At 43.6% G+C, this 27,385-nt stretch overlaps 1 protein-coding gene across 1 annotated transcript in view; it reads right to left on the bottom strand.

The window, feature by feature from the left end:
- Positions 1–6,995: 6,995 nt before the first annotated feature.
- The window catches only part of LOC311100357 (cdc42 effector protein 4-like), a 29,542-nt gene continuing 9,152 nt past the window's right edge, over positions 6,996–27,385 (bottom strand). The window contains exon 2 of the mRNA XM_084141255.1: positions 6,996–9,452. Coding sequence (XP_083997381.1) covers positions 8,184–9,221 — 1,038 coding nt within the window. The 5' untranslated portion in view covers positions 9,222–9,452 and the 3' untranslated portion in view covers positions 6,996–8,183. The remainder of the gene's footprint in view (positions 9,453–27,385) is intronic.

Below are 27,385 nucleotides of genomic sequence, written 5' to 3'. Positions count from 1 at the left end.
CATTCCACTTCACCAATTTGGACTATTTTGTGTATGTCCATTACATGAAATCCAAATAAAAATCCATTTAAATTACAGGTTGTAATGCAACAAAATAAGAAAAACACCAAGGGGGATGAATACTTTTGCACGGCACTGTAAGCTTGACAATTCTCTGGAATTAATTATTTGTACCCTACTGTATCTGGCTGACAAAGCCAACACAATACATTATACTTATTCTTTAAACTAACAACTATACAGCTCATTAATAATGACATTCTGTAAGCATAGACAGGCTAGAATAGCTGTATTGATATGGAGTGCATTGTACAGTATGAGGTTGACTTGGTAAGAAAACAGAGCCATCAAACGAGCCAAAGAACAATATAGGAATAAGGTGGAATCATATTACACAGGCACGCCGCATGCAGCAGGGTCTGCAGTCCATTATGGATTACAAAGGTCTTCCCAACAATACCTCTCTACCAGACGAACACAATGTATTTCATGCAAGCTCCGACAATAACATCATGGCGGGTGTAAGGGCTGTCACCGACCCAGAGGACTGGGTGATCTCGCTCTCTGAGGCCGACGTGAGTAAGGTCTTTAATCAGGTAATCTCCCGCAAGGCCTGACGGTATTCCAGGGCGCATTTTCACAGTAATTTTCAACCTCTCCTTGTCCCAGTCTGTAATCCCCACGTTTTAAGATGATTCCTTTTCCCAAGAACTCTAAGGTGTCATGCCACAATGACTACCACCCTGTAGCACTCACATCTGTAATCATGAAGTGCTTTGAGAGACTGGTTATGGCACACATCAACTCCATCATCCAGACCCACTCCAATTGGCACAGCACCCCAACAGATCCATTGACAACGCAATCTCAACTGTGCTCCACACTGCCCTCACCTACGTAGATAAGAGGAATATCTATGTGAGAATGCTGTTCATTGACTACAGCTCAGAGTTCAACACCATTGTCTTCTCCAAACTCGTCACTAAGCTTACGACCCTGGGACTGAACACCTCCCTCTGCAACTGGATCCTGGACTTCCTGACGGGCCGTCCCCAGGTGGTGAGGGTAGGCTACAGAGGGTGGTGCGGACAGCCCAGTGCATCACTGGGACTGAGCTCCCTGCCATCCAGGACCTCTATTTCAGGCGGTGTGAAAAGAAGGCCCAGAAAATCGTTCAAGACTCTAACCACCCAAGCCATTGACTGTTCTCTCTGCTTCCGCACAGCAAGTGGTACCGGTGCATCAAGTCTGACAACAACAGGCTCCTGAATAGCTTATATCCCCAAGCCATAAGACTGCTAACCAAATAGCTAACAAAATGGCTACATGGACTATCGGAGTTGACCCTTCATTTTTTCAATGTCTATCCACACTCACAGAGCCCTACACACTCACGCACACTGACACTCCAACACAATGAAAGCCTCTCCAACTTAATCCCGGAGGAATCAGGAATTCCCCAGGGCAGCTGTCTAGGCCCCTTACTTTTTTCAATCTTTACTAAACGACATGCCACTGGCTTTGAGTAAAGCCAGTGTGTCTATGTATGCAGATGACTCAACCTCTATACACATCAGCTACTACAGCGACTGAAATGACTGCAACACTTAACAAAGACTGCAGTTAGTTTCAGAATGTGTGGCAAGGAATAAGTTAGTCCTAAATATTTCCAAAACTTAAAGCATTGTATTTGGGACAAATCATTCACTAAACCCTAAACTTCCACTAAATCTCGGAATGAATAATGTGGAAATTGAGCAAGTTGAGGTGACTAAACTGTTTGGAGTAACCCTGGATTGTAAACTGTCATGGTCAAAACATATGGATACAACAGTAGCTAAAATGGGGAGAAATCTGTCCATAATAAAGCACTGCTCTGCCTTCTTAGCAGCACTATCAACAAGGCAGGTCCTACAAGCCCTAGTTTTGTCGCACCTGGACTACTGTTCAGTCGTGTGGTCAGGTGCCACAAAGAGGGACTTTAATTAGCATGTCAATCTCTCCTGGCTCAAAGTGGAGGAGAGATTGACTTCATCACTACTTGGATTTGTGAGAGGTATTGACATGTTGAATGTACCGAGCTGTCTGTTTGAACTACTGGCACACAGCTCGGACACCCATGCATACCCCGCAAGACATGTCGCCAGAGGTCTCTTCACAGTCCCCAAGTCCAGAACAGACTATGGCAGGCGGTACATTGAGCCATGACTACATGGAACTCTATTCCACATCAAGTAACTCATGCAAGCAGTAAAATTAGATTTTTTAAAACTGAGAAAAATACACCTTATGTTACTGTGAAGCAACACAAACACAGGCACAGACACATACACATACGATAACATATGCACTATACACACACGTACACATGGATTTTGTGTTGTAGATATGTGGTAGTGGAATGGGGGCCTGAGGGCACACACTTGGTGCGCTGTGAAATCTGTTGTGAATAAAATTGGATAACTGCCTTAATTTTGCCGGACCCCAGGAAGAGTAGGCAGCAGCTAATGGGGATCCATAATAAATACAAATACACAAACATTCACTTCATTATTTGCTCACACACATAATATGACCAGACATTTATACAGACTCTACTCAAACACACTCACATACAATCATCATATACGCTGCTGCTACTCTGTTTATCATATATTCTGATACCTAGTCACCTTACCCCTATACATACTGTATCTACCTCTATCACTCCAGTATCCCTGCACATTGTAAATATGGTACTGGACTGACTGACCCTGTACATAGTATGCTTACTTTCTCGTGTTCTTATTTATTGTGTTCTTTTTCTACCTCACAGTGCATTCTGAAAGTATTCAGACCCCTTCTCTTTTTCCACATTTTGTTACGTTACAGCCTTATTCTAAAATTGATTTTTGTAAAAAATCTAAATCTATACACAATACCCCATAATGACAAAGCAAAAAATAATCAGAAATACCTTATTTACATAAGTATTCAGACCCTTTGCTATGAGACTCGACATTTAGCTCAGGTGTATCCTGTTTCCATTGATCATCCTTGAGATGTTTTTATACAACTTGATTGGGGTCCACCTGTGGTAAATTCAATTGATTGGACATGATTTGGAAAGCAACACACCGGTCTATATAAAGGTCCCACAGTTGACAGTGCATGTCAGAGCAAAAACCAAGCCATGAGGTCCAAGGAATTGTCCGTAGAGCTCTGACACAGGATTGTGTCGAGACACAGATCAGGGGAAGGGTACCAAAACATTTCTGCAGCATTGAAGGTCCCCAAGAACGCCAGTAGCCTCCATCATTCCTTAAATGGAAGAAGTTTGGAACCACAAAGACTCTTCCTAGAGCTGGCCGCCCGGCCAAACTGAGCAATCGGGGGAGAAGGGCCTTGGTCAGGGAGGTGACCAAGAACCCAATGGTCACTCTGACAGAGCTCCAGAGTTCCTCTGTGGAGATGGGAGAACCTTCCAGAAGGACAACCATCTCTGCAGCACTCCATCAATCAGGCCTTTATGGTAGAGGGGTCAGACTGAAGCCACTCCTCAGTAAAAGGCACATGACAGCCCGCTTGGAGTTTGCCAAAAGGCACCTAAAGGACTCTCAGACCATGTGAAACCAAGGTTGAACTCTTTGGCCTGAATGCCAAGCGTCACATCTGGCACCATCCCTACGGTGAACCATGGTGGTGGCAGCATCATGATGTGGGGATGTTTTTCAGCGGCAGGGACTGGGAGACTAGTCAGGATCAAGGGAAAGATGAACGGAGCAAAGTACAGAGAGATCCTTGATGAAAACCTGCTCCAGAGCGCTCAGGACCTCAGACTGGGGCGAAGGTTCACCTTCCAACAGGACAACGACACTAAGCACACAGCCAAGACAACGCATGAGTGGCTTCGGGACAAGTCTCTGAATGAGCCCGGACTTGAACCCGATCTAACATCTCTGGAGAGACCTGAAAATAGCTGTGCAGCGACGCTCCCCATCCAACCTGACAGAGCTTGAGAGAATCTGCAGAGAAGAATAGGAGAAACTCCCCAAATACAGGTGTGCCAAGCTTGTAGCGTCATACCTAAGAAGACTTGAGGCTGTAATCGCTGCCAAAGGTGCTTCAACAAAGTACTGAGTAAAGGGTCTGAATACTTACGTAAAGGTGATATTTCAGTTTTTTACTTTTAATTCATTTGCCAAAAAATCTAAACCTGTTTTTGCTTTGTGATTATGGGGTATTGTGTGTAGATTGATGAGGGGAAAAAACAATTTAATCAATTTTAGAATAAGGCTGTAATGTAACAACATTTGGAAAAAGTCAAGGGGTCTGAATACATTCCGAATGCATTGTATGTTATTTTTAGTATTACGTTGTCATTGATTACTGCATTTTTGGGTTTAGAGCTTGCAAGAAAGTTAATTCACTGTACTTGTGCACGTGACATTAAAACAAAGAAAAACACAGATTGTCTGTCTTTTTATCCTTAACTGTGTGGAGTGTGTGGACTTTTTGGAGAGGAGCATCTCTGTCAACACTGCTTTGAGTGTGAATACCAGTGTGTAAGAAGTCACTTCAGGCTCCTTATGCGTGTAAATCTTCTTAATTGGGCAAATAAAACATGAACTGACTCGTATAAGTATTTTCCCACTGAAAAAGCTCCTATAGTGACAGACAACATAACATAGAAGGTGAAATAAGCCACAACACCACTCCTGGTAAAGATTACCAGCTTTCTCTTTTTATTGAAAAATATAGCTGTTATTTCAGAGGAGGAAGAGTGATGGAGGTAAATAGATATTAATAAACAGTAGAACGAGAGATAAAGGAGAGGAAAATAAAAATAGAACATACATGGCATAAAAACTATAGCCACAGAATAATTTGTTTTAAACATTCTACAGCTGAACATTCTACAGCTGAGGCTGTTCTTTTTCACAATCCTTTCCCCATTTCACCACTCTCCCCACAACAGGCATCAGGCCAGGGCACTGAAATCTGCTTGCAGTTCAAATTAACTTTACCTTCTGATGGCTCTTACATTAGCGTCACTATGCCATAATGCCTGTAATGAAACATAACAATAGTCACCGTTTTTCATAGATGACACAATTAGTATTTATCTACTTTGCTTCAGTAGCTAATAAAATGGTGGTGAATAGGAAGGAGTGTTTTGATAGAAAATTAAGGTTTTTTATAAAGTATCCCCATATTGGGTAAGAACAGGTAAGGGATTGCAGCAGCTCAACCCACTTTCCATGGACAGATTCTATAACAAATGGAAGAAGCAACTGAGTTTAAAATAATAACACAAAGCAATCCCAAATTTGGCCCATTTACAAATGAACAGTGTGAGGCCTGACACTTATTGTAAGTAGCCTATACTGCCGTAGCCTGTAAATGTGTCATTCAAAAATCAAGAAGCAATATCAAAATGTCAGAGGATGACTATTATATACTTGGCACATTTCCACCTGGTTGTTTTAAATCAATGAACCGTACTGATCTCTCTTTAATACATACATGTACACATGGCTAAGTGATGTCACATCCTGGCATTATGTCCCTCCCCTCACTTAATACCATAGAATAATGTGCTCCCCACTCGACCAATCAACCAACGTCATAACAGGAAACAAAAACAGTGCTCCCCAGTGTCACATATGGCACAAATGTAATTTCCTCTCACAAGCATAAAGGCAATAGATTACTCAGGGATCCAGGAAGGGGTGAGCAGGTACTTCCTGCTTTACCATAACAGATGAGATTATAATCTGACCAAATTAATGAACATGAGTGAGGAACCTATAGTCACACTGCATGCATCTCAAAAGGCACCCTATTCGCTATATAGTGCACTTCTTTTGACCAGAGTCTTATGGGCCTTGGTCAAAAGTAGTGCTCTATATAGGGAATAGGGTGCCATTTGGGACGCACAAACTGTGGGAGAAACTAAACAGGCGCACCTGCCCTTTCCTTCCCCAGGCATGTGACTCATGAATGGATGAGTCGTTGGTTCGGTTACCGACCATTTAGCCAAATAGGTTTATGAATGAGAGGGTGGAGTGAAGCCAGATGGTGTTGATTCAGTCTGCTCCTACAGTAGCCCAGGCCTGCGTGGTGCAATGGAGAGAGGAGGGTAACAGTCACTTATCACTAGTGTTCTCTTATTACTTTTATCCTCCTCCATTCAGATGTCACTGCTCTCTTCCTCCTAACCTGCTGATCCTACAAGCCTGTGGTGTGTGGGGCAAGAGATGACCACATACAGATATAATATCTTAATTAGATCACCCTGTTATGCAGGAAATGTAAAACGTGTAGTGTATTTAAAGTTTAAAAAGGCTTCTGAAGTTTGTAATTTCCACTTTGAAATGTTGATGTTAATTAATTATAATCCACATAATAATTCACATTTCCTGTTGCTGCAGGATTATTTGTAGCAAACTGCCTCAAATTAAGATCCTACATCTGTAGACATGACAGTCTCCTACTGTACGGTCACTACTCTTGTTCACAACCACTTTCTCTGCTCCTGTAAGTTATGTTTTTTTAAATCGGTTTCTAAACATTTGTACAATAAAAGTGCTACTGGACACGAAAGCTCCAACAAAAAGGCAAAAAAAGAAAAAAAATAGTGTGATTATGTACAAAAACTAGTGTTTTAGGGAGTGAGCTATGTTGCTACACCTTGGCGGTGCTAGCTGGGGAGATATGACTGAGATCAGTGTTGTTGTTGTGTGTGTTTCTATGTTTCTACTGAGTCCATTGATCTGAGCTAACAAAGTGTCATGGACTCATGGCCAAACAACTCCAAAGCTAAAGGCCTAAGTTGGCACACTGGATCGGCTAGTACCTTAGGATTGGATGAACTAAAGAAGATCACCAAAATCCACCCTAACTTTAACAAAACTCCCTATAATCAAAATGATGGTGACTTAAAAACAGGGCACATCCAATAAGGACAGATCATACTAAATCGTAAGTAGTTACTAACAAATTCAACTGAAACCAACTGTTGGATCATTTATGACTTCAGAGTGTGTTGGATGTATAGAGCATGTTTAGTGAACTGGTCCATTTTAGTGAACAGGTGAGGACAATAAAGCTGACTAATGGTTGGAATAATGAACAACCAAGTTGTGACATTGATTAAGAACCTGCTAGAAGACCAATTTATCAATTCTGTATGTGCGTACAATATATAAACATAGGAAGAAGAAAAACATCTTTAACCTTCTGAATATTAACAAACCAATATTTTAACTGCATCTCACGATTCTCACCTCACTCAACACACACATACACATACAATTCATTCAAGGCCCCAAGGCTACTTGGCTATGCTAGCTAAACCCTGGGATACTTTTATCTTCTTTTATTTTTCCCTTTCCCTCTTCCTTCCTCCAAAGCTGTGTGAGAAACATACTGTTCAGTCCATGACATCATATGACCCGGCCTCCACCTAACGCGTCACACCTCCCTCGAGGAGGACTGCCGTGTGATCAAAAGTGACCTCGGTCAACCTCCATACTTCCACTTTTAAAGAATGTGACAATCAGTGTGAAGACCGCTGGTTGGCTTTCCCTTCCTTATTAATGCGCTATAAGGTATATGTTAGGGAAGGGAAATCCTCTGGATGAAAAGACAATGGGGGTGTGTGTGGGATATGTTAAGTTTGATATGAGTGGATATGAGGGTTGAGATCCTTGAGATTTGCCCCCTTATAAGGATAAACACACTGTGATGACGTATTGGAACTGGGATTAGATCATCATAATGACAGATCGTATTTCTACAAAAGGAAAACCTCAAACCAATAACTGGTGTCTCAGAGCGGTGTGTGTGTGTACTGGAATTCTGTAATGGCTAGAGTAAAAGGACTCATAGGACAATAACACACACCTAGCCAAAGTGGAGTGAATAAGGCTCAGTAACAGATGGTGCGTGATTGTATCCTAATACAGGAAGTAATAGCAGAATAAGGTGTGCACATAGAGCTTCTCTGGATAGATCCATATGTAAAAATGTAGGGGTTTTTCATCTTCATCGTGCTCCCAACCCTTCCCTTCCCTCCCAGGCTTGTACTAGCTTCAAAAACCCATGAAGAATACTTGTCTCCCTCTGTGTCCTCGCAAACCATGTTCTGGTGTCCTTATAAAGCACGTTCTGTGGCGGTGGTGTTACAGCCCTGTTCTGTTTTACACCCTGATTTCATCTTCGTCCTCGTCCATGAAGGAGAAGTCTTTGTCGTCCTCCCCCCCACCCCCCGGAGAGCTGTACTTGGCGCTGTCCGTGTCCCCCTCCTGCAGGTGGTTGAGTGGTTTCTCCTCAAGAGTGGCGGAGCCGGAGGAAGAAAAAGAGCAGCTGTCCAGGTGGCTGTGGGGGTGGTAGTTCCTGGGAGGGGTGTAGGGGGGGTCGGACATTATTTTCTGCTGGGGATAGATGCTGCGTGGGGGCCTGACTGGCGGCTGTAGATCCACCTGGTCCTTGACATCGTCCTCCGTAGTGGGAGGACTGATGGGGGGTGACCAACGGCCCTCGCTGCCCTTCCCCTCCTCGTACCCCAGGTCGTCCTCCTCCCAGCCCTTCTTCTCCATGACGCTGAGGATGTCCCCCAGCATGGAGGGACCCAGGTCGATGTGGAACGACATGATGGACTCCGCGTGCTTCATCCCACCACCCCGAGGATGGGACGGTGGCAGGTCAGTCAGTTCGCCAAAGCTCCGCTCGTCGAATTCCAGGTCCATGGCCGCGGCGCCGTTGACCGGTTTGCTGATTCCGTCGACCTCGGGCAGCTTCTTCAGAGGGCTGGAGGAGACGCTCTTGGGCATCCGGTGACCACCGCCCATCCTGCCCGCATCCTCGTTGTTGAGGTAGGGAAGGGAGATGGCGCTCTTCACAACGTTTGGCGAGCCACCAGGGGGTGCCAACGCGTTCTCGTAGTTGTCGCCGCGGTTCACCGACTGGGAGCGCTTGCTGCTCCTGAAGGTTCGGGACAGCAGACCTGGTTTTGAGACAGGTCCAGGGGAGCTCTGCTGCACCTCTGGAGCTGGTTCTTTAGGGGGCTCCCCAGACCGGGTACTGAGGAACGAGGTGTCCCCGAAGGCATCCCCGCCACGACCCACATGCATGGTGTGTCTGAAGTCCCCGAGAGGGGCGCTGATCATCTCTGCAGTCAGGTCGGCCCGGGAGCGACGCTTGGACTGGTTCGAGGTTAGCTGCTTGAGGATCGGCATGGTGATGTCTGATGAAGTCTCTCTGATATAACACTCCACAGGAACAGAAATGATTCAACAAAGAAACACCTGGTTGGTGCTACGAGTTATGAGATGTTTGTGTCTTTCTCAGGTTTAATTGTAAATTGTGTTGTCAAGGCAAGGATAGATCCAGGTGTCTGGAGTACACAGCCATTGTGGTCCTTCAAACAGCTATGTTGAGGTCTGGTCCAGATAAATCCCCAAATCAACCTAAGGGAAAAACAGAAGAGAGGACACATTAAAACCACATTGCAAGACCTATGCAAATCAACTCAGATCCTCAAAGTTGGAAGGGAACATGGAAACTAACTACAACTTAACACAGAGTAGCTTTGTCATGTGTCATTTTATTCCTTTGGAGAGGAAGCAAGCAACTGGAAATGACAGCAAACAGCAATTATTTCCAATAGCTGCTGACTACATCTGAGGCACAGAATCAAGACAACTTTCTTAATCTATGCCGCTCTGCCTCAAACGTGGAAAGTTTTGTTGCTAGGCCGGGGCTTTGAAATAAAACCTCCAGTTGAGTGGTTCAGTTCTTTCTCACTTAACTAGAACTCGTTAACCTTCCAAGTTCTAAAAAAGGGGAAACACACAAGTCATTGATTGTAATACATTGGTATTCATGCCAATACGTTTTCTTAAATGGCACTTCAAAGTTCCCATAAATGTTGAAATATTGTTTTAAAAATGGCAGCTGGAATATTAATCAGTTTGGCTTTAACATTTCTAAGGCAGCTGTCTGTCGTCTGAAGTCCGTGCTGCCAATACAGTACTCTGCTCCACTGGTGCAGTTCCCATTTGGGCCCCTGCATGCTTCCCTTTCTGTTACATAACCCTACAGTCACAGGATACTGGGAGCCCAGTGGCTCCAGCTGCCAGGGATAAAGACAGGATGGAAAAAAGAATGGAGAGGAACGGCATTTCTTCAGCAGCTTGGATTAACTTAGAGCAACAGCTCAGAAGTATTGACTGTCACTGACTGACTGACTATCGTTCTGCTCGAACCCTTCTGTCACTGGCAGATCAACTTGGTCTTAGCTTTCTCTCTCTCTCTGTGTGGCTCTCACAGTTTTCAGACACCTTCAAGAGGTCGTTCAAAGCCTAGTCACCAGTGACTTGCATTACTGCACCACTGAAAGCATGGTGTGACTGACCACTGTGTTCCGAACTTAAGTCGTGATTAGAGTCAGGGACCCTGATAAGGCTACAGGACTGCCATCGGGATATGATTTACTGCTTAAGTGCTCTGGAATTCATAGCAGATACTTTGATCTGCAGCCTGGCAGCACTATGATCTATTACTCAATAAGCCAGACAATATGGGCTGTTTCAGAAGCTGGTGATATGGGCCATTTCAAGAGGAGTATCCACTTACCCAGGCCAATCTGTCTTCGTTGTCACCATCGACCCCGCAATGAAACACTATCTCAAAACATAACGGTGTGAGTGGACAGAGGCGCAAAGTTGGCGTCTTTTCGTATTTTCCCTCACGTAGGGCAGCAGCCTGCAATAGAGCCTAGTAGGCACATGAGTAGGCCTAGGTGACATCAACAACGGTTTCAATTGTGGCTGCTAGGCAATATTCCAATCGTTCTCTTGTGTTCCAACCAGAGCGCACACGTGCACACACACACACACGTCACAGGCCTACCCTCCAGTCTCTATGTGTTCATACCTCTGGATGAATGGGGCATCAGGCAACAATATTCCAAAGCAACATCACCCTCGAAAACAACAATGGCCCATTCAACTGAAAAGGCAACTGTAGCAGCAGAGAGAACAGACAGCTTTTTGATAGATGCGTTAAAACCAGTTCTTCTCCTTTCAAAAGGACAGAACATCCCTAAGGACAATTCAATTATCTTACATTTACATTTTAGTCATTTAGCAGACGCTCTTATCCAGAGCGACTTACAGTTAGTGCATACAATTTTTCATACTGGCCCCCCGTGGGAATCGAACCCACAACCCTGGCGTTGCAAACGCCATGCTCTACCAACTGAGCTACATCCCTGCAGGCCATTCCCTCCCCTACCCTGGACCAATTGTGCGCCGCCCCATGGGTCTCCCGGAATAATCTGTCCTTAGTCATAAGGACTGTGAGTGTGTAGAGGTTTTGCCCCCTCAATAAATAATTTCCATTTAGACACAAACACAATGACAACTTTATGAGCAAGGAGACAAAAACTGAGCATGAATGACTGCACAAGAGGTTTGCAAAAGTAGAAACTTAATACAAACTATTACACACCTTTTGACCAACAACTGAAACACTTTAGCCATTATGAAAGCGCAAACTGCTCCAAAACAACCAAACGAATTAGCTCGGCCATCACAGCTTTCAAGGGACACAATTGTGAAACCTCACATTGTGCTGTTGTGGCTAAGAAAGTCTTAAGTAGGCCTTGCTTACATTACTACAGGGTGATCCATCATTACCTATTATTAGCCTGACACATTATTACACAACTCACTATGCATGAGACCACAATCCTCCAGCCAGTCTGCTTCTTCTCTATATGCCAGCCTGTCGGCGGCTCTGTCTCATTCAATGTGCAGGCCTATGACCTGAGCTGTGCTCTCCTGTAGTGTACCACTGCAGGCAAAGGCCAACCCACTTATATAATCGTAACACTTTAATACAACAACACGTTGCTTGCCAATCGTAGTGTAAGATTTAATATGTTGACATTTTCAATAAGTCTGAAAAAGCAAAAGCAAGAAATGACTCCCAATTTATAACATGTCACTGTCAACAATAGCAGTTAAGTTTACTACCTGGTAATAGCCTACACTGAGACAGTGCCCATGCCCATGCTTGCAAGGCCAGCGGAAGCAGTCAACTAGGGAGACTTGGCAACATGGATCCACAACAGAGAGTGCCCTGTCCTGGACTTCAGTCAAGACTCCTCATGTGTCCCTCCCTGCCCTTAACTAGTTCTCTGCCCATGTCTCCATGGCGACCTTAGGCCTAGTACTGCTTGGCTTCCCAGCTAGCTAACTTCCTGCCTGTCTGTAAGCCTCAGAGCGGGGCCCTTATCCCCTCCAGGGTGACATCACCTTTTCCTAATGGATTAACTAAGGCTGCCTGCCTTAGAACCATCTCTCAGTCCCAAATGGAATCCTATCCTCTATGGGTTCTGGTCAAAAGCAGAGCTCTATAAATGGAATACGGTGCCATATGGGACACATCCCAATGTCTCAGTCCCTGCCTGTTGGGCTCAGAGTGGAATAAGACGTATAAAACAATGACCACAATACAACTGCTAAACTAGAGAGGGAATGGAATGCGTTTGATGTGATGCATCATTAGAAGACATTCATACACAGGATAAAAGAACACAGTGTGTTCTCCTCAAATATTAATAAGTGACAAACTTCACACCTTGGGTCGTTATAGGAAATGGCCCATAAGGGCCCCAGTGTGTGTTCGGGAGAAGAGTTACCACCACGGTATTACCACTTGGTACCATTAACACATGCATGACAAAGGGGAGGAGAAGACTCCAGGCAGCGCTGTCATCTTCAATTACATCCATTCAATATGAGTTTACATAAATCATGCAAGCTATATGAAGCCACACAGACATTCCACATGCAGCTCACAACAACATTCCAAACTGCTTGCCTATTTGCAGCCCCTTCATTGCAGGCCAGGGGCAACAAAGCTGGGCAGTTTACTTTGAGCACCATTTCACCTCAGTGAAAAGTCTAGACAAGTATAAAAATACTACTAAAAATGAAAGCCAGGCCATTTGCTCTTTGCCTAGGACGTCATGCATGGGTAAGAGTAGTCACTGGGGAATCGACTGAACCGAGCTGTATGTCCCAAAATATGCTGCTACACATACACACACACACACACACACAGTGGTTCTAAGAACACAGCCGGGGTCTGGATTCCATCTCAGTAATCTTTCAAATGTTGCTCAGAGCTGGACTAGTTGAGCAGACCATGCTAGTTAGCAATGCAAATAGTCCGGGTAGCCATGATTAGCTGTTCAGGAGTCTTATGGCTTGGGGGTAGAAGCTGTTAAGAAGCCTTGCCGTGTGGTTTCACTGCGGCTTAGATGGTACAATGATTCTCTACACTATACTATCTGATTTTGTCACATAAACTGAAATTAGGCAAACTATTAGAGTTTTAGCAACCAGGAAATGGCGGAGTGATTTCTGCATAGTGCAACTTTAAGCACTCAAAGCATCACATGACAGCAGATCCAACTGGCAGAAAGGTCTATGAATGATTAACAGCTTCTTAAGTCGCCCTCAGCCCCAGGGCACCAACATAGAGGATGATGTCATAAAATGTCTGATTCATACTATAAGGCTAACCCGACCCGTACTGTGCTATCTTGGATATTTTTCTCTTCACATTTTCCTTTCTAGCATGGTTCCTGGAACTATGGTGGATGTGTAAAGCGGCCAGCCCAGTACAGCTTAGCTTGTACTGTTAATCAGGAACGTCCCCATTAACTTTTACATCACACACAATCAACCTCTTACTCTGATAATCCTCCTGGGTCACAAGCTAGGCCACAATCCTACAACAATGTTCCAATCATGTTCCACACCGATTACTGTCCCTCTTTGGAAATGTCATCCATGTTGTCAAGTCAATCCTCCGTCTCTCCTTTCACAGCTGGACCACCTTCGCAGTCCACAACTCTGCAAGTTGTATTTTAGGGCCCTTTACATTTTTCAAAGGAAAGACAGAGAGAGAACATTACTTTTTCACTAGGCGGTCACTGTACCTGTACACAGCCCATTTGTAATTAGCCCACCCAACTACCTCATCCCCATATTGTTATTTATTTTGTTCATTTGCACCCCAGTATCTCTATTTGCACATCATCTTCTGCACATCTAAGTGTTAATACTAAATTGTAATTATTTTGCACTATGGCCTATTTATTACCTTACCTCCATAACTTACTACATTTGCACACACTGTAAATAGATTTTCTATTGTGTTATTGACTTTGTTTTGTTTTACCCCATATGTAACTCTGTGTTGTTGTTTTTAAATCGCACTGCTTTGCTTTATCTTGGCCAGGTTGCAGTTGTAAATGAGAACTTGTTCTCAACTGGCTTACCTGGTTAAATAAAGGTTAAATAAAAAAATAAATTAAAAAAGGTGCTGGTGGTGTATTGTGAATAGAGTTAGTGGATCTTACGCAACTGCAGAGTCACTGTAACATACTTTATGCCCAGTCAGATATTCAATTCTGACTGGGCATAGTCACATTTTAGTTTACATTAACAATGTTATAGGCTTTTAACTGTTAATAAGATAAACAAATAAAAAGCTGACATCCTTGTGCCATAAGTAGCTCTATATCAACAACAACCTAACTGCTAACTGTGCCACTAGAGATCCTGGTTCGAATCCAGGCTCTGTCGCAGCCGGCCGCGACCGGGAGACTCATGGGCGGCGCACAATTGGCCCAGCGTCGTCCAGGGTAGGGGAGGGAATGGCCGGCAGGGATGTAGCTCAGTTGATAGAGCATGGCGTTTGCAACACCAGGGTTGTGGGTTCGATTCCCACGGGGGGCCAGTATAAAAAAAATATAAAATAAATGTATTCACTAACTGTAAGTCGCTCTGGATAAGAGCGTCTGCTAAATGACTAAAAATGTAAATGTAAAAAAAAAAAAAAATCTAGTTTCCTTTCAGGGTTCCACAACCATTGCTCATACTACATGCTCCCAATATGTCAGCCATGTTCGTGTAAACTCTATTTCATGGGCTAACACAGTAGTTATGTTAGACATGGTATATTACATTACCCATGTTAAGTTAAAATCACATCTGGACGGTGCCTTGTCCTGGTCTTGCACTGTGAAGGCTAAAGCCCTGCTAAACTTTCCATGCTAAAGCTTGCTGCAAGCTGTTACGGCCCATCAATAAAATGACCAATGAATTAATCAATGGCACTGCGTAACCATGGCAACAAGTTCACAACAGTGTCAAAGAACTCAGGTGCCATCAGGGACCTCATGGGGCCCTGCAGGTTCAAACATATCACAACATGCTGCTGTATACACCCTTATGCTATACTAGGGAAATTGTGTTTCCATAGCTAGGGCTGACAGTGTGGACTTGTGAAGAGCAGAATCAACAACCTCTGCATAAGCAAAACAGTTGCTTTGTGAGAAGGTGTTAAAGTTTACAGTTAGCCATTGTTATGTAAATGAAAGATGAAAAGTACCAGTGGCCTGGCTTTGGCCAAAGTGTGAGCAGGTCTGCTGGAGCCATGGCCCAGTGAGACACAGTGTCGGCCCGCTTAGATGGAAACAGAAAAGTCTGAGCCTTTTGGGTAAAACACTGGCGTAAATCCTATATGGAAATGTACCATTAAGGACACTACTGTAGGTCAGCAGTGAAACAGACATGCAACCCAACCTATATGGGCTTTGGTAGTTGATCGTTTTCACCAGCAATAATAGGGAGACCTGACTAGCACGTTGCTAGTTCTTCAGGTTTAAGGATAGACCTATACCTCCCTGCAAGTTAAATACAAACCATTGAATCTAAGCCAAACAATTATTGACCAATATTGCGACCTGGATATGTTTCCAATAAATGTCCAACAGTATCCTTACATGGTGAATTCAGGGCAATGTACGTAGGCAGTGTTGTAGAATGATGTCAATATCAAATCAAGTATAATCTGATAATGGCCATGTAAACAGAATAATCATTCTGGGCGCAGTGTCACATGTACATAAATTATTTTGTCTACGTAATGTCCCATTGTTCTCAGAGTAGCTACAGTTGAAGTCGGAAGTTTACATACACTTAGGTTGGAGTCATTAAAACTTGTTTTTCAACCACTCCACAAACGTCTTGTTAACAAACTATAGTTTTGGCAAGTCGGTTAGGACATCTACTTTGTGCATGACACAAGTAATTTTTCCAACAATTGTTTACAGAGATTATTTCACTTATAATTCACTGTATCACAATTCCAGTGGGTCAGAAGCGTACATACACTAAGTTGACTGTGCCTTTAAACAGCTTGGAAAATTCCAAAAAATTATGTCATGGCTTTAGAAGTTTCTGATAGGCTAATTTACATCATTTGAGTCAATTGGAGGTGTATCTGTGGATTTATTTCAAGGCCTACCTTCAAACTCAGTGCCTCTTTGATTGACATCATGAGAAAATCTAAATAAATCAGCCAAGACCTCAGAAAAAAAAATGGTAGACCTCCACAAGTCTGGTTCAGCCTTGGGAGCAATTTCCAAACGCCTGAAGGCACCACGTTCATCTGTACAAACAATAGTATGCAAGTATAAACACCATGGGACCATGCAGCCGTCATACCGCTCAGGAAGGAGATGCGTTCTGTCTCCTAGAGATTAACGTACTTTGGTGTGAAAAGTGCAAATCAATCCCAGAACAACAGCAAAGGACATTGTGACATTGTGACAAAGGACAGGGTCCCCTGTAGCTCAGTTGGTAGATCATGGCGCTTGCAACGCCAGGGTTGTGGGTTCGTTTCCCACGGGGGGCCAGTATGGAAAATGTATGCACTCACTAACTGTAAGTTGCTCTGGATAAGAGCGTCTGCTAAATGACTAAAATGTAAAAAAAAATAAAAAATAAATGAAGATGCTGGAGGAAACGGGTACAAAAGTATCTATATCCACAGTAAAACGAGTCCTACATCGACATAACCTGAAAGGCCGCTCTGAAGAAGCCACTGCTCCAAAACCGCCATAAAAAAGCCAGACTACGGTTTGAAACTGCACATGGGGACAAAGATCTTACTTTTTGGAGAAATGTCCTCTGGTCTGATGAAACAAAAATAGAACTGTTTGGCCATAATGACCATCGTTATGTTTGGAGGAGAAAGGGGGTGGCTTGCAAGCCGAAGAACACCATCCCAACCGTGAAGCACGGGGGTGGCAGCATCATGCTGTGGGGGTGCTTTGCTGCAGGAGGGACTGGTGCACTTCACAAAATGGATGGCATCATGAGGAAGGAAAATTATGTGGATATATTGAAGCAACATCTCAAGACATCAGTCAGGAAGTTGTCCTCTGTAGCTCAGCTGGTAGAGCACGGCGCTTGTAACGCCAAGGTAGTGGGTTCGATCCCCGGGACCACCCATACACAAAAATGTATGCACGCATGACTGTAAGTCGCTTTGGATAAAAGCATCTGCTAAATGGCATATTATTATTATTATATTATAAGTTAAGGCTTGGTCGCAAATGGGTCTTCCAAATGGACAATGACCCCAAGCATACTTCCAAAGTTGTGGCAAAATGGCTTAAGGACAACAAAGTCAAGGTATTGGAGTGGCCATCACAAAGCCCTGACCTCAATCCTATAGAACATGTGTGGGCAAAACTGAAAAGGCGTGTGCGAGCAAGGAGGCCTACATACCTGACTCAGTTACACCAGCTCTGTCAGGAGGAATGGGCCAAAATTCACCCAACTTATTGTGGGAAGCTTGTGGAAGGCTACCCAAAATGTTTGACCCAAGTTAAACAATTTAAAGGTAATGCTACCAAATACTAATTGAGTGTATGTAAACTTCTGACCCACTGGGAATGTGATGAAAGAAATAAAAGCTGAAATAAATAATTCTCTACTATTATTCTGACATTTCACATTCTTAAAATAAAGTGGTGATCCTAACTGACCTAAAACAGGGAATTTTTCCTAGAGTAAACGTCAGGAATTGTGAAAATGTATTTGGCTAAGGTGTATGTAAACTTCCGACTTCAACTGTACTTGCCATTGTCATCATAACCTGTTGTTCCAGTTTCTCTTCATAACCAGTGGGTTGGTATGTTATCTGAGGCTATCCTTCATATATATATATATATGAATGAGAGAGAGAGAGAGAGAGAGAGAGAGAGAGAGAGAGAGAGAGAGAGAGAGAGAGAGAGAGAGAGAGAGAGAGAGAGAGAGAGAGAGAGAGAGAGAGAGAGAGAGAGAGAGAGAGAGAGAGAGAGAGAGAGAGAGAGAGAGAGAGAGAGAGAGAGAGAGAGAGAGAGAGAGAGAGAGAGAGAGAGAGAGAGAGAGAGAGAGAGAAAATAAAGCGAGAGAAATGGAGAGATACCCCTCCTTATATGGCGAAATGGTGTGGTCAGCTACTGGTCCATACTGACTCAGGCGTTACTAACAATCAGCAAACAGAATCTCTGTGTAATAATTACTGTACATAACATATGGAGGGAGGTCAAGTGTCAATCCCTGTAGGGGTTGTCCACAGCTAAGCCACAGCTAAGCTCGTCTACAACAACGCTTGCTCAATGCGTTTAAAGTCGGAGTGAGAAAAATCTTTGAAATAGATAAATGTTTACGCTAGTTTTTTTATCAGCGTTGACAGCTGTAAAGGACATGGCTATCCTGACCCTGATGACCTGTAGAATAAACACACTCAAAAGGTCAATAACCTGTGAGGTAAACTGAGGCGGAGGTAAATACCAAATACTCAACACACCTTTAGCCTACAGCATGGGGTCAGACTGAGGGCAAGAGAGGTATAGTACATTTACATTTTAGTCATTTAGCAGACTTACAGTTAGTGAGTGCATACATTTTTTTCCCCTTTTCATACTGGCCCCCCGTGGGAATCGAACCCACAACCCTGGCGTTGCAAACACCATGCTCTACCAACTGAGCTACACGGGACTAGTAACATTATCTCTGTCTGTGTGGGCTTTGGGCTACCTGATTAATACAGGCGGTAGGTGGACAGCATGGTGAAGTGATGTAGAAAGTTCTGCAAGGCAAGCCTGGACAGCTGACTGGGTAAATAGACCCACCTCAGCAGGAACACTACAAGAAGTGTGTGTCTAAACCCATGTGAACCCACCTAACGGGCCTCATGCCGCATACACAGAGAAACAATCCACAAGAGGATTAAGTGTAGCATGTTTATCAAAGGAGCATAACGTCAGCGTGCCTCAACCAGCAAGTTACTCTACTCTGTGTGTCCCTCTCTCCCTCTCGAGCACACACACACACACACACACACACACACACACCACCCCCCTCTCAAATACACCCCTTCCCTCCACACCCACCCCACTATCCATTTCCCCCCTGCGTCATGGTTCAAATCCATCTCATGTAACTGGCGGTTAGTTTGTTGTTGTTCATCCCTTGTTATATCCTCAACACTGCTCTGCTAGCTAACCGTTAACTGTTGTCTCATGTAACATATTTCAGCCACGTGGGCCTGTGGCAGACTGAGGGAGAGAGATGTTTTTAATCTTTCCATATCCTGCCATCAGTCAGCAGCCATGGGCTTTTGAATAAACACAGACTTTCACTGCTACAGTCTGCCTGCCTCCCCACGCTGCGCTAATTCACTGCTTTTATAAACCTGCTACTCTTGCATGGTTGGACAAACAGTGTGTGGTTCAATCCTGGGTGGGCAGTGTGTGTGTGTGTGTGTGTGTGTGTGAAGTGATCTCAGCCATAACCAGCAATCAAATGGATGATTAACATGTCGTTTCAGGCTTGTCAAAATCTCCCTCTGTACATGATGATCCCCTGAGGCGTTCCCTCTCTGAATTCCCCTCCGTTGTATCTCTATGAATAATATCCTGTGTGATTAATGCCATGACCTCCAATTCCCCACTAAAGGAGTCCACATGCTTCCCATCCAGAACAGTTTGTGCATATATTGTGACGACAGTGACATTTTTGTTTGTTTTGGTCTTTGACAAGGGATTCTTTGGCTGTTCATGCAAAAAAATGCCTCAAGGCAAGCCAAAGTTCAGAGCCGAAGTCTACGCCCGTTCATTGGTCGAAAAATAATAATTGGTCAACAGTAGGAATTCTTCAATGAAGTGTTTGTCATTCAACGACAGACGACACGTTTTCATGCAAATGCTTTCACTTGATTAATACTGCACCAAACATTTTAGTTAGCTGTACAATTGCGTGACTAAGATCTCATTGGCAAAAACTTCCAAATTAATGACAGATTTCTCGAGTTATCGATTTTGTGGAAGTGTATATTGGCTCAAGATGGACAAACAGTACTATTGCCGCTTTTTCCAAGTGAAGGTCTTTTAAGGGAGTATGCGAGCACACTCATTCGCGGGCTAGGCGCCAGCCGAACCGATGCATGCTGAAGCCTTAAGGGCGAAGCCAACAACACTGAGGGCTGGAGGCCAGCCAAGGAGGGAGGGAGGGATAGGAGGGGGGAGGGGTAGCACCCTGCCCTGCCCTTGTGGAGTAACAGGGACTTTCTAAAGGAAAGACACAGATGGGGGCACCAAAGAGAAACACCCCCTCATAATAGGGTAGGGGTGGCGATCGAGGCAGAGTGGCATGTTACCACTTTACCCTCCCTCACTCCCTGCCCAGGAGGAATGCATGCCAACAGTTAACGAACAGAGGCTTTTACACTGTCCTCCAAGCCCTGCATGCAGCGCTTCCAAATGGTCATTAGCCCCATAGAGAGGCACAGAAGGGGATTGAGTGTGTGATTAATCAGTGTATCTATTAGTACTATTTTATTATTATAATAAAATATATTTCTCTATTTTCTTTCTCTCTGCATTGTTGGAAATGGCCCGTAAGCATTTCACTGTTAGTCCACACCTGCTATTTACGAAGCATGTGACGAATAAAATGTAGATTTGATTTGAACCCCTCCCTCCGTCAGAGAGGCCTAAGCAAGAGCTAAGAGGATACAGGCCAGGGGGTGGACTCACTCAACAGGCCAACAGCTGCAACACTATCGATGGAGATAGGTTCTATTGAGGATCATTTTGCATAAAAGGAGAGGCTGGAACCCAAACCTCATTACATTGGAAAAGATGCCCATACTACTGCCAGAATTAGGCTACAGTTCCCCTAGTAATAGGAAAAAGACCATCATGACAATGTGGTATTTCATCAAACCTGAGGTGAAGTTATTACTACGATGTTACTGGACAATGGAACATTGATTGGAGCTTGTTTTCAACAGTATAAAAGTCTGTTTATTTTTTCCACTTCAAATGGGAGAGCCACGCGCAAAACAGAGTGCTGACCCATGATAGCTTGATTGCTCTGCCTGCCTGTGCCACAGAGTGAGCGGAGCGGCAGCTGATTTTTTTTGGGCCAAATCACCAGAAAGATAAGCAGATACCAGCATTGCGCAGTGCTTCCAGTGTAAAGGGAGACGGGAGCCAAAATCCATTCAGCCAATGCAGCAGCTACTGCTGATTAACACACACACAGTTACAGTGGAACTCATGGGGAGCTCCGACTGAGCAGCTCGCTCCCTCATTGACAAGAATGAGATAATGAAACAACATGTTGCTCCCTTTCACAACACCAGCGGTAGTCAACAAAACCTGCCCCAACAAAAGCTTTTACCCACAAAGACAACAGACAGCCTCACAAACATCTCTTTACTACAGCCATAACACAGATTCACAGCAGTGTGACAAGCTGAAAATCACATCACAGTAAATAGACTGGTCTGAGTGAGAGGCTGCCACAAACACTAAACCGTAACCCACATCGTTGGGTTGATTTAATTGACCCAGACAATATTTACCAGCATACTGTGTGTGTGTGTGCGCTTTATTCCCTGCAACTTTGCAGGAATGCCCAGTTCAGGCCCAGCAGATGGGGATGTGTTACAAGCCTCAGCTCAGCTCACCTACACACACAGGGCAGAAGCCAGAAGGCCTTCTCCCCGGAAAAGAGACAGCTGAATGATAGGGATGTGACATTTGCCAGGGGAAGACTGGGTAATAAGACACATTTGCCAGGGGAGGACTGGGTAATAAGACACATTTGCCAGGGGAGGACTGGGTAATAAAGACACATTTGCCAGGGGAGGACTGGGTAATAAAGACACATTTGCCAGGGGAGGACTGGCTAACAATACACATTTGCCAAGGGAGGACTGGGTAAAACGACACATTTGCCAGGGGAGGACTGGGTAATAAGACACATTTGCCAGGGGAGGATGGAGAAATATGATCAATGTGATGCAAACCAGTGGCATTGGTCCAGCCAGGTCAGCAAGGTCCTGCTGAACAGATACAACAGACACAGATGGTGCTTTCCATTAAGACTTACCCCCACAACAGTGGGTCGCCAGTGTTTTATGTTAATGTAGCTCTAATGTTATTGTGTTTCCATCAGGAATGTGACACTAAAGACTTGTGGCATCTGTTTGTTCTGACCTCTACTGCAAAAAAAATAAAATTAAAACTGAAATAATTTTCAGTAAGTGCGGGTTTTTCCCTTTCTTAAAGTTCATAGTTAGCCATTGTTATGTAAATAAGATCACAAAATCAGTGGGCAGCACATGATCAGCCAGACGTGTCCCTCTACCTGCATACCTTTCTTACCACCCAGTCTCATTCTGTTTCCTTGTACTGTAACTATCCTCACTACATGTCTTTGTGTGGATTTGGCATTCAACTAACGAGCAGGTCTGATTTCCTGGAAACAATGAATGGTTTATGTTTGACGACAGTGAGACAACATGCAGTAGAGCCCTGGGAGAATGTCTTCATGTGTGTTTACTAGTACGCAGGCTATAAGAGGGTGTGTGTATGTGTGTGGGCGCAATAAACTCAGTCCATCAACAGCTCTCGCAGCACTGTGTCTGTCAGTATGTTTGAGCAAAGCGAGAGCTAGAAACACTAATCTTGATCACATAATGGGTAGCTATTTGGGTGCATTGCAAGGTGATTTGGAGTGATTCTTCACATTCAGACTAAGTTGTAAACACACTTTCTCTCACGGATAGCACATTTACATCATTTTACATTTTAGTCATTTAGCAGACGCTCTTATCCAGAGCAACTTACAGTTAGTGAGTGCATACATTATTTTATTTTTCATACTGGCCCCCCGTGGGAATTGAACCCACAACCCTGGCGTTGCAAACGCCATACTCTACCAACTGCGCTACATCCCTGCCGGCCATTCCCTCCCCTACCCAGGATGACGCAGGGCCAATTATGCGCCGCCCCATGGGTCTCCCGGTCGCGGCCGGCTACGACAGAGCCTGGATTCGAACCAGGATCTCTAGTGGCACAGCGATGCAGTGCCTTAGACCACTGCGCCAATCGGGAGCACACACACACACACACACACACACAGTCCCTATAGGCTACCACAAAGACAGCAGAACTGAAGAACCGACAAAGTCACAGAGATCACAATGGACCCAGATCAACAAGAAACAAAGCAGTGCTTCCAGTGTAAAGGGAGACGGGAGCCAAACCCTAACGGGATTCCACATCCAGGACACACACACACAGGGCCATCTCCTGAGAACCGACCCAGTGGATATAACCAGCCAGTCCAGCCCAGAACACCCTCTATTCCTATTCACCCAGAGTAAAAGGGAATGCATGGCAAGGATACTGCTGACAGACAAATTATTATTAGATAAATTAATCCATCAGATGTATAGTGTTACTTCTGCCCATATAGACAGGCCTAGGAGCACAAGGTCTAGAAGTCACGGGATGGATAAGCCCTCTAATGGAGTGTTCAAGGCTAGTACAGAGGAGGCCACTGGGGAGCAATGACGACATTCCTTTGTCTTTTCAGCAGCTGAAGCCTACGCTTGAGAGATACCACCACTTTCTAAGCCCATACGGAGGAAGAGAACGATGAGAGGGAACAATGGAGAACCACTGAACTGTGAACAGGCCAGAGCATTTCACTCTCTGATGGACAGACCAGATGCACACCACGATGCATGCTTTGAATACATAGGACTCCTCTAGTGTCTAGCCTACACATATTGCACAACAGCCCGACTACTAGGCCAGTCAAAGCAGTGGTGGTGTGTTAGATGTGAAGGGAGTTAACACGGTCAGGGTTAAATGGTTAACCATGTCTCCATAGACATATTTTATCAAATCAGGACACAGACAACCGAGTCCCACCATAAGGAGGGACAATTCAACTTGGAATCTAATATCTACAAAAGTGTAAACACTGCTGCATCAATTACATATTGTTATGACTGTGAGAACACAAACACTCCCCTAAAACACTGTTCAATTTGGTTGAAGAGAAACACTGATGTCCCCCCACCAAAGGCAGCCATTATTGGACTATAGAGCCAATTTATGAGACAAAAATGAGATTGCAAAGAGAAGACTCAGGGTTATCTTTCTCAAGAGTGTTTTGGGTGAGGTTGGGTTTCATGACTCCAGCTGTAGCTATGCATCTCCTTTCAGGTGGAGTCCTCACTGGAATGCTCAAATCACTGGCTGTGAAATGTTTCAAAACATGTTGGGAGGTTCAGGTGTCGGTGACAGATTCCAGTGAATAGGTAGAGCAGAGTTGGACAGGTGTGTCGAGTTGTGTCATTTCATGGTGGAGCAGTGAATGTATTGTACTGTGACAAGTGACAGTCCCACAGAAGCTACTGATGATGCCTCCGACTCTGAACCCTTGGAATGTGACTCACCCTGAGAAAATTACACGATCTTTTGTCTTTTCTTTTGAGCTCAGGACATCAGGTAGTATTATCTGACATTTCACAGCTTCTCCACATCCATTCTCTAAATGCTTATAATAATAATAATAATAATAATAATAATAATAATAATAATAATAATAATGAGTCATTCAAACCTAGACTTCAGGCTAAAAACTGTACTGTAGAAGCTGTGTGTGTAAAATAGCTGACAGTCAAGTGCTACATTATAACCAGTAGTCCTACAACCAGTAGATCACAATCAATCTTGTCAAGCAGAAACTGAATATAACAGCCTGGAGTAGTGTTGAACCACAGATGGATACATTTCCAGCCAAACCGGCTATGTATCTAAATGCATGTCAAATTACTTTGACCGTAAACCAACGCAGGTAGGTGTATGGAATGCAACGTACAGAATCAGGTGCATCTCAACACACAGATAAGACTGAGTATCACCCTACCTATCCCTGGCTAAACTATGTCCTTTAAGGCATGGCCCAGGCCATTTGATGGGGTTGTAACCAGTGTTCATTTTGTTTAGTCATAGTAGGGCTGTGGCAGTCATGACATTTTGTCAGCCGGTGATTGTCAAGCAAATATCTGCCAGTCTTACAGTAATTGACTGTTAATTAACAAACACATTTTGCATCTCCTGGTTTCCACGCATAGCCTACAAGCCACTGATGTAGACCTTTGGAACATCTACATTAAAAAAAATCAATCCCTTTAATATAGCCTACACATCACAATAAATCCATTATTTATTTTAGACATGTCTAAAGAAACATGATATGAATAAAACATTTATTTTAGAAGAACAGAATAGGATACTTGGAGTTGTTTAGAATTATGTGGCATTACTTTATAGTATGAAGAATTCAACAGAACATAGCTGAATAAACTAGAAAGGATATTTTCTCCAAAACTATTTGAGGGAGTGCGCACATGCGGCTATTCTGTGTTGAGCGGTTAACAAAGAAACAGGTCCTCCTATTATGCTTAATTTACATTTTAGTCATTATTTATGCAACTTTAGTTGTGATACAAACATTGGGCTATATGTTTTGATTTTTTATATATTCTTAGGCTGCATGATATGACTAATGATGATTTGAAAAAAGTCAAATGAAAGGCCTGAGCTCTGCTGTGTTTTTTTGCGTAGGCTGCTCACACTTATTCAGTCTCTCATTTACAATTTGACATTTACTTGATAATCCCTCGAATTTCCCGGTGGCATCCCCTTTGTGTGGCCGTAATGCCCCCTAAAAAAATCCATGCTTTTTGCGGCCAGTGGTCGTTGTGCCCTTTGGCTGAATACAACAATTATAATTCCCTTCTCCTGGCTGCGTGCGCCGAAGCACCTCTCACTCACATGGCTCGCTCAGATATCTCAATTCTTATTAGCCAATGCCCATCATGTGATCGGGTCGTTCTCACAGGCTACAAGGGAAGACAGACACATCGGGGACGCAACTGCATGTGTCCTTATCAAATTCCGAGGCGCATATTGAAGATGTTAGAAAAACTGTCCACATCTACTTTTTGTCAGCCAACAAGATGAGTAGGCCTAACGAACAGCAAAAGCACTAGCCTATGTCAATCTACTATCCCCCATAGTACAAAAGTTGACCTATTCTATGCGAGAAATAAATATTCCAAGCATAGTCTGGGACAGTTGTGGGGATGCGATAGATCCCAAATTAATACAACCACTAGCATCAAAAAACCTTTTAAAAGCAATGAGGCTGACGCAACAGATCAGAATGTTTAGCTTAAAATGTTGATAAACTATTAGGCAATTTCTTCACATTATAAGTGCAGCAATGCGTGCACGGCAGTAGGCTGTAAGTGTGAATGTTCCAAAACGCAATCAATTAGCGGGAAAACACCACACTCAAAAGTGACCGCAAATGCGATTATGCATGTAATGCTTTTATTATAGGTGCATTTTTGTGGTGAAAATTATCTTCCCCAAACTTGAAACTCACGTGCTGCATATGTATGCCAGTTAGGCTCTACACCCGTTGTAAAGCGGACTATGTGTTTAATTTTAAGAAGTTATTTGGCCACTTTAGTTGTGATACAAACCTTATCAAAACATATAGGCCTATGGGGTAGGTTACATGAGGTGTGCGAGCGACTATGATTGGAAAAAGTCACCCAAAAAAAAGGCATGCGCTGTTTCTTGCCTTATTGCATACAAGCTGGGCATCATTCACAAGTGATAGGCTAATATTGTCACCCATCATACTATTCTTGATTTAAATCTTGTCTTTACATATACATATATATAAATATACATATTTATTACACACACACACATATTTTACCAGTAATATGTTTGGACACAGCTACTCATTCCAGGGTTTTTCTTTATTTTTACTATTTTCTACATTGTAGAGTAATAGTGAAGACATCAAAACCATGATATAACAAATATGGAATCATGTAGTAACCAATAAAGTGTTGTAGGTATGTCCAAACTTTTTTTTAATATACACTGCCGATTTTGCAGGTTTTCCTACTTACAAAGCATGTAGAGGTCTGTAATTTTTATCATAGGTACACTTCAACTGTGAGAGACGGAATCTAAAAGAAAAATCCAGAAAATCACATTGTATGATTTTTAAGTAATTAATTTGCATTTTATTGCATGACATAAGTATTTGATCACCTACCAACCAATAAGAATCCTGGCTCTCACAGACCT

This window comes from Coregonus lavaretus (genome assembly GCF_964263955.1).
Source record: "Coregonus lavaretus genome assembly, chromosome: 25".
In the NCBI taxonomy this organism is placed as follows: domain Eukaryota; kingdom Metazoa; phylum Chordata; class Actinopteri; order Salmoniformes; family Salmonidae; genus Coregonus; species Coregonus lavaretus.
This window is presented reverse-complemented; position numbering and strand designations above follow the sequence as displayed.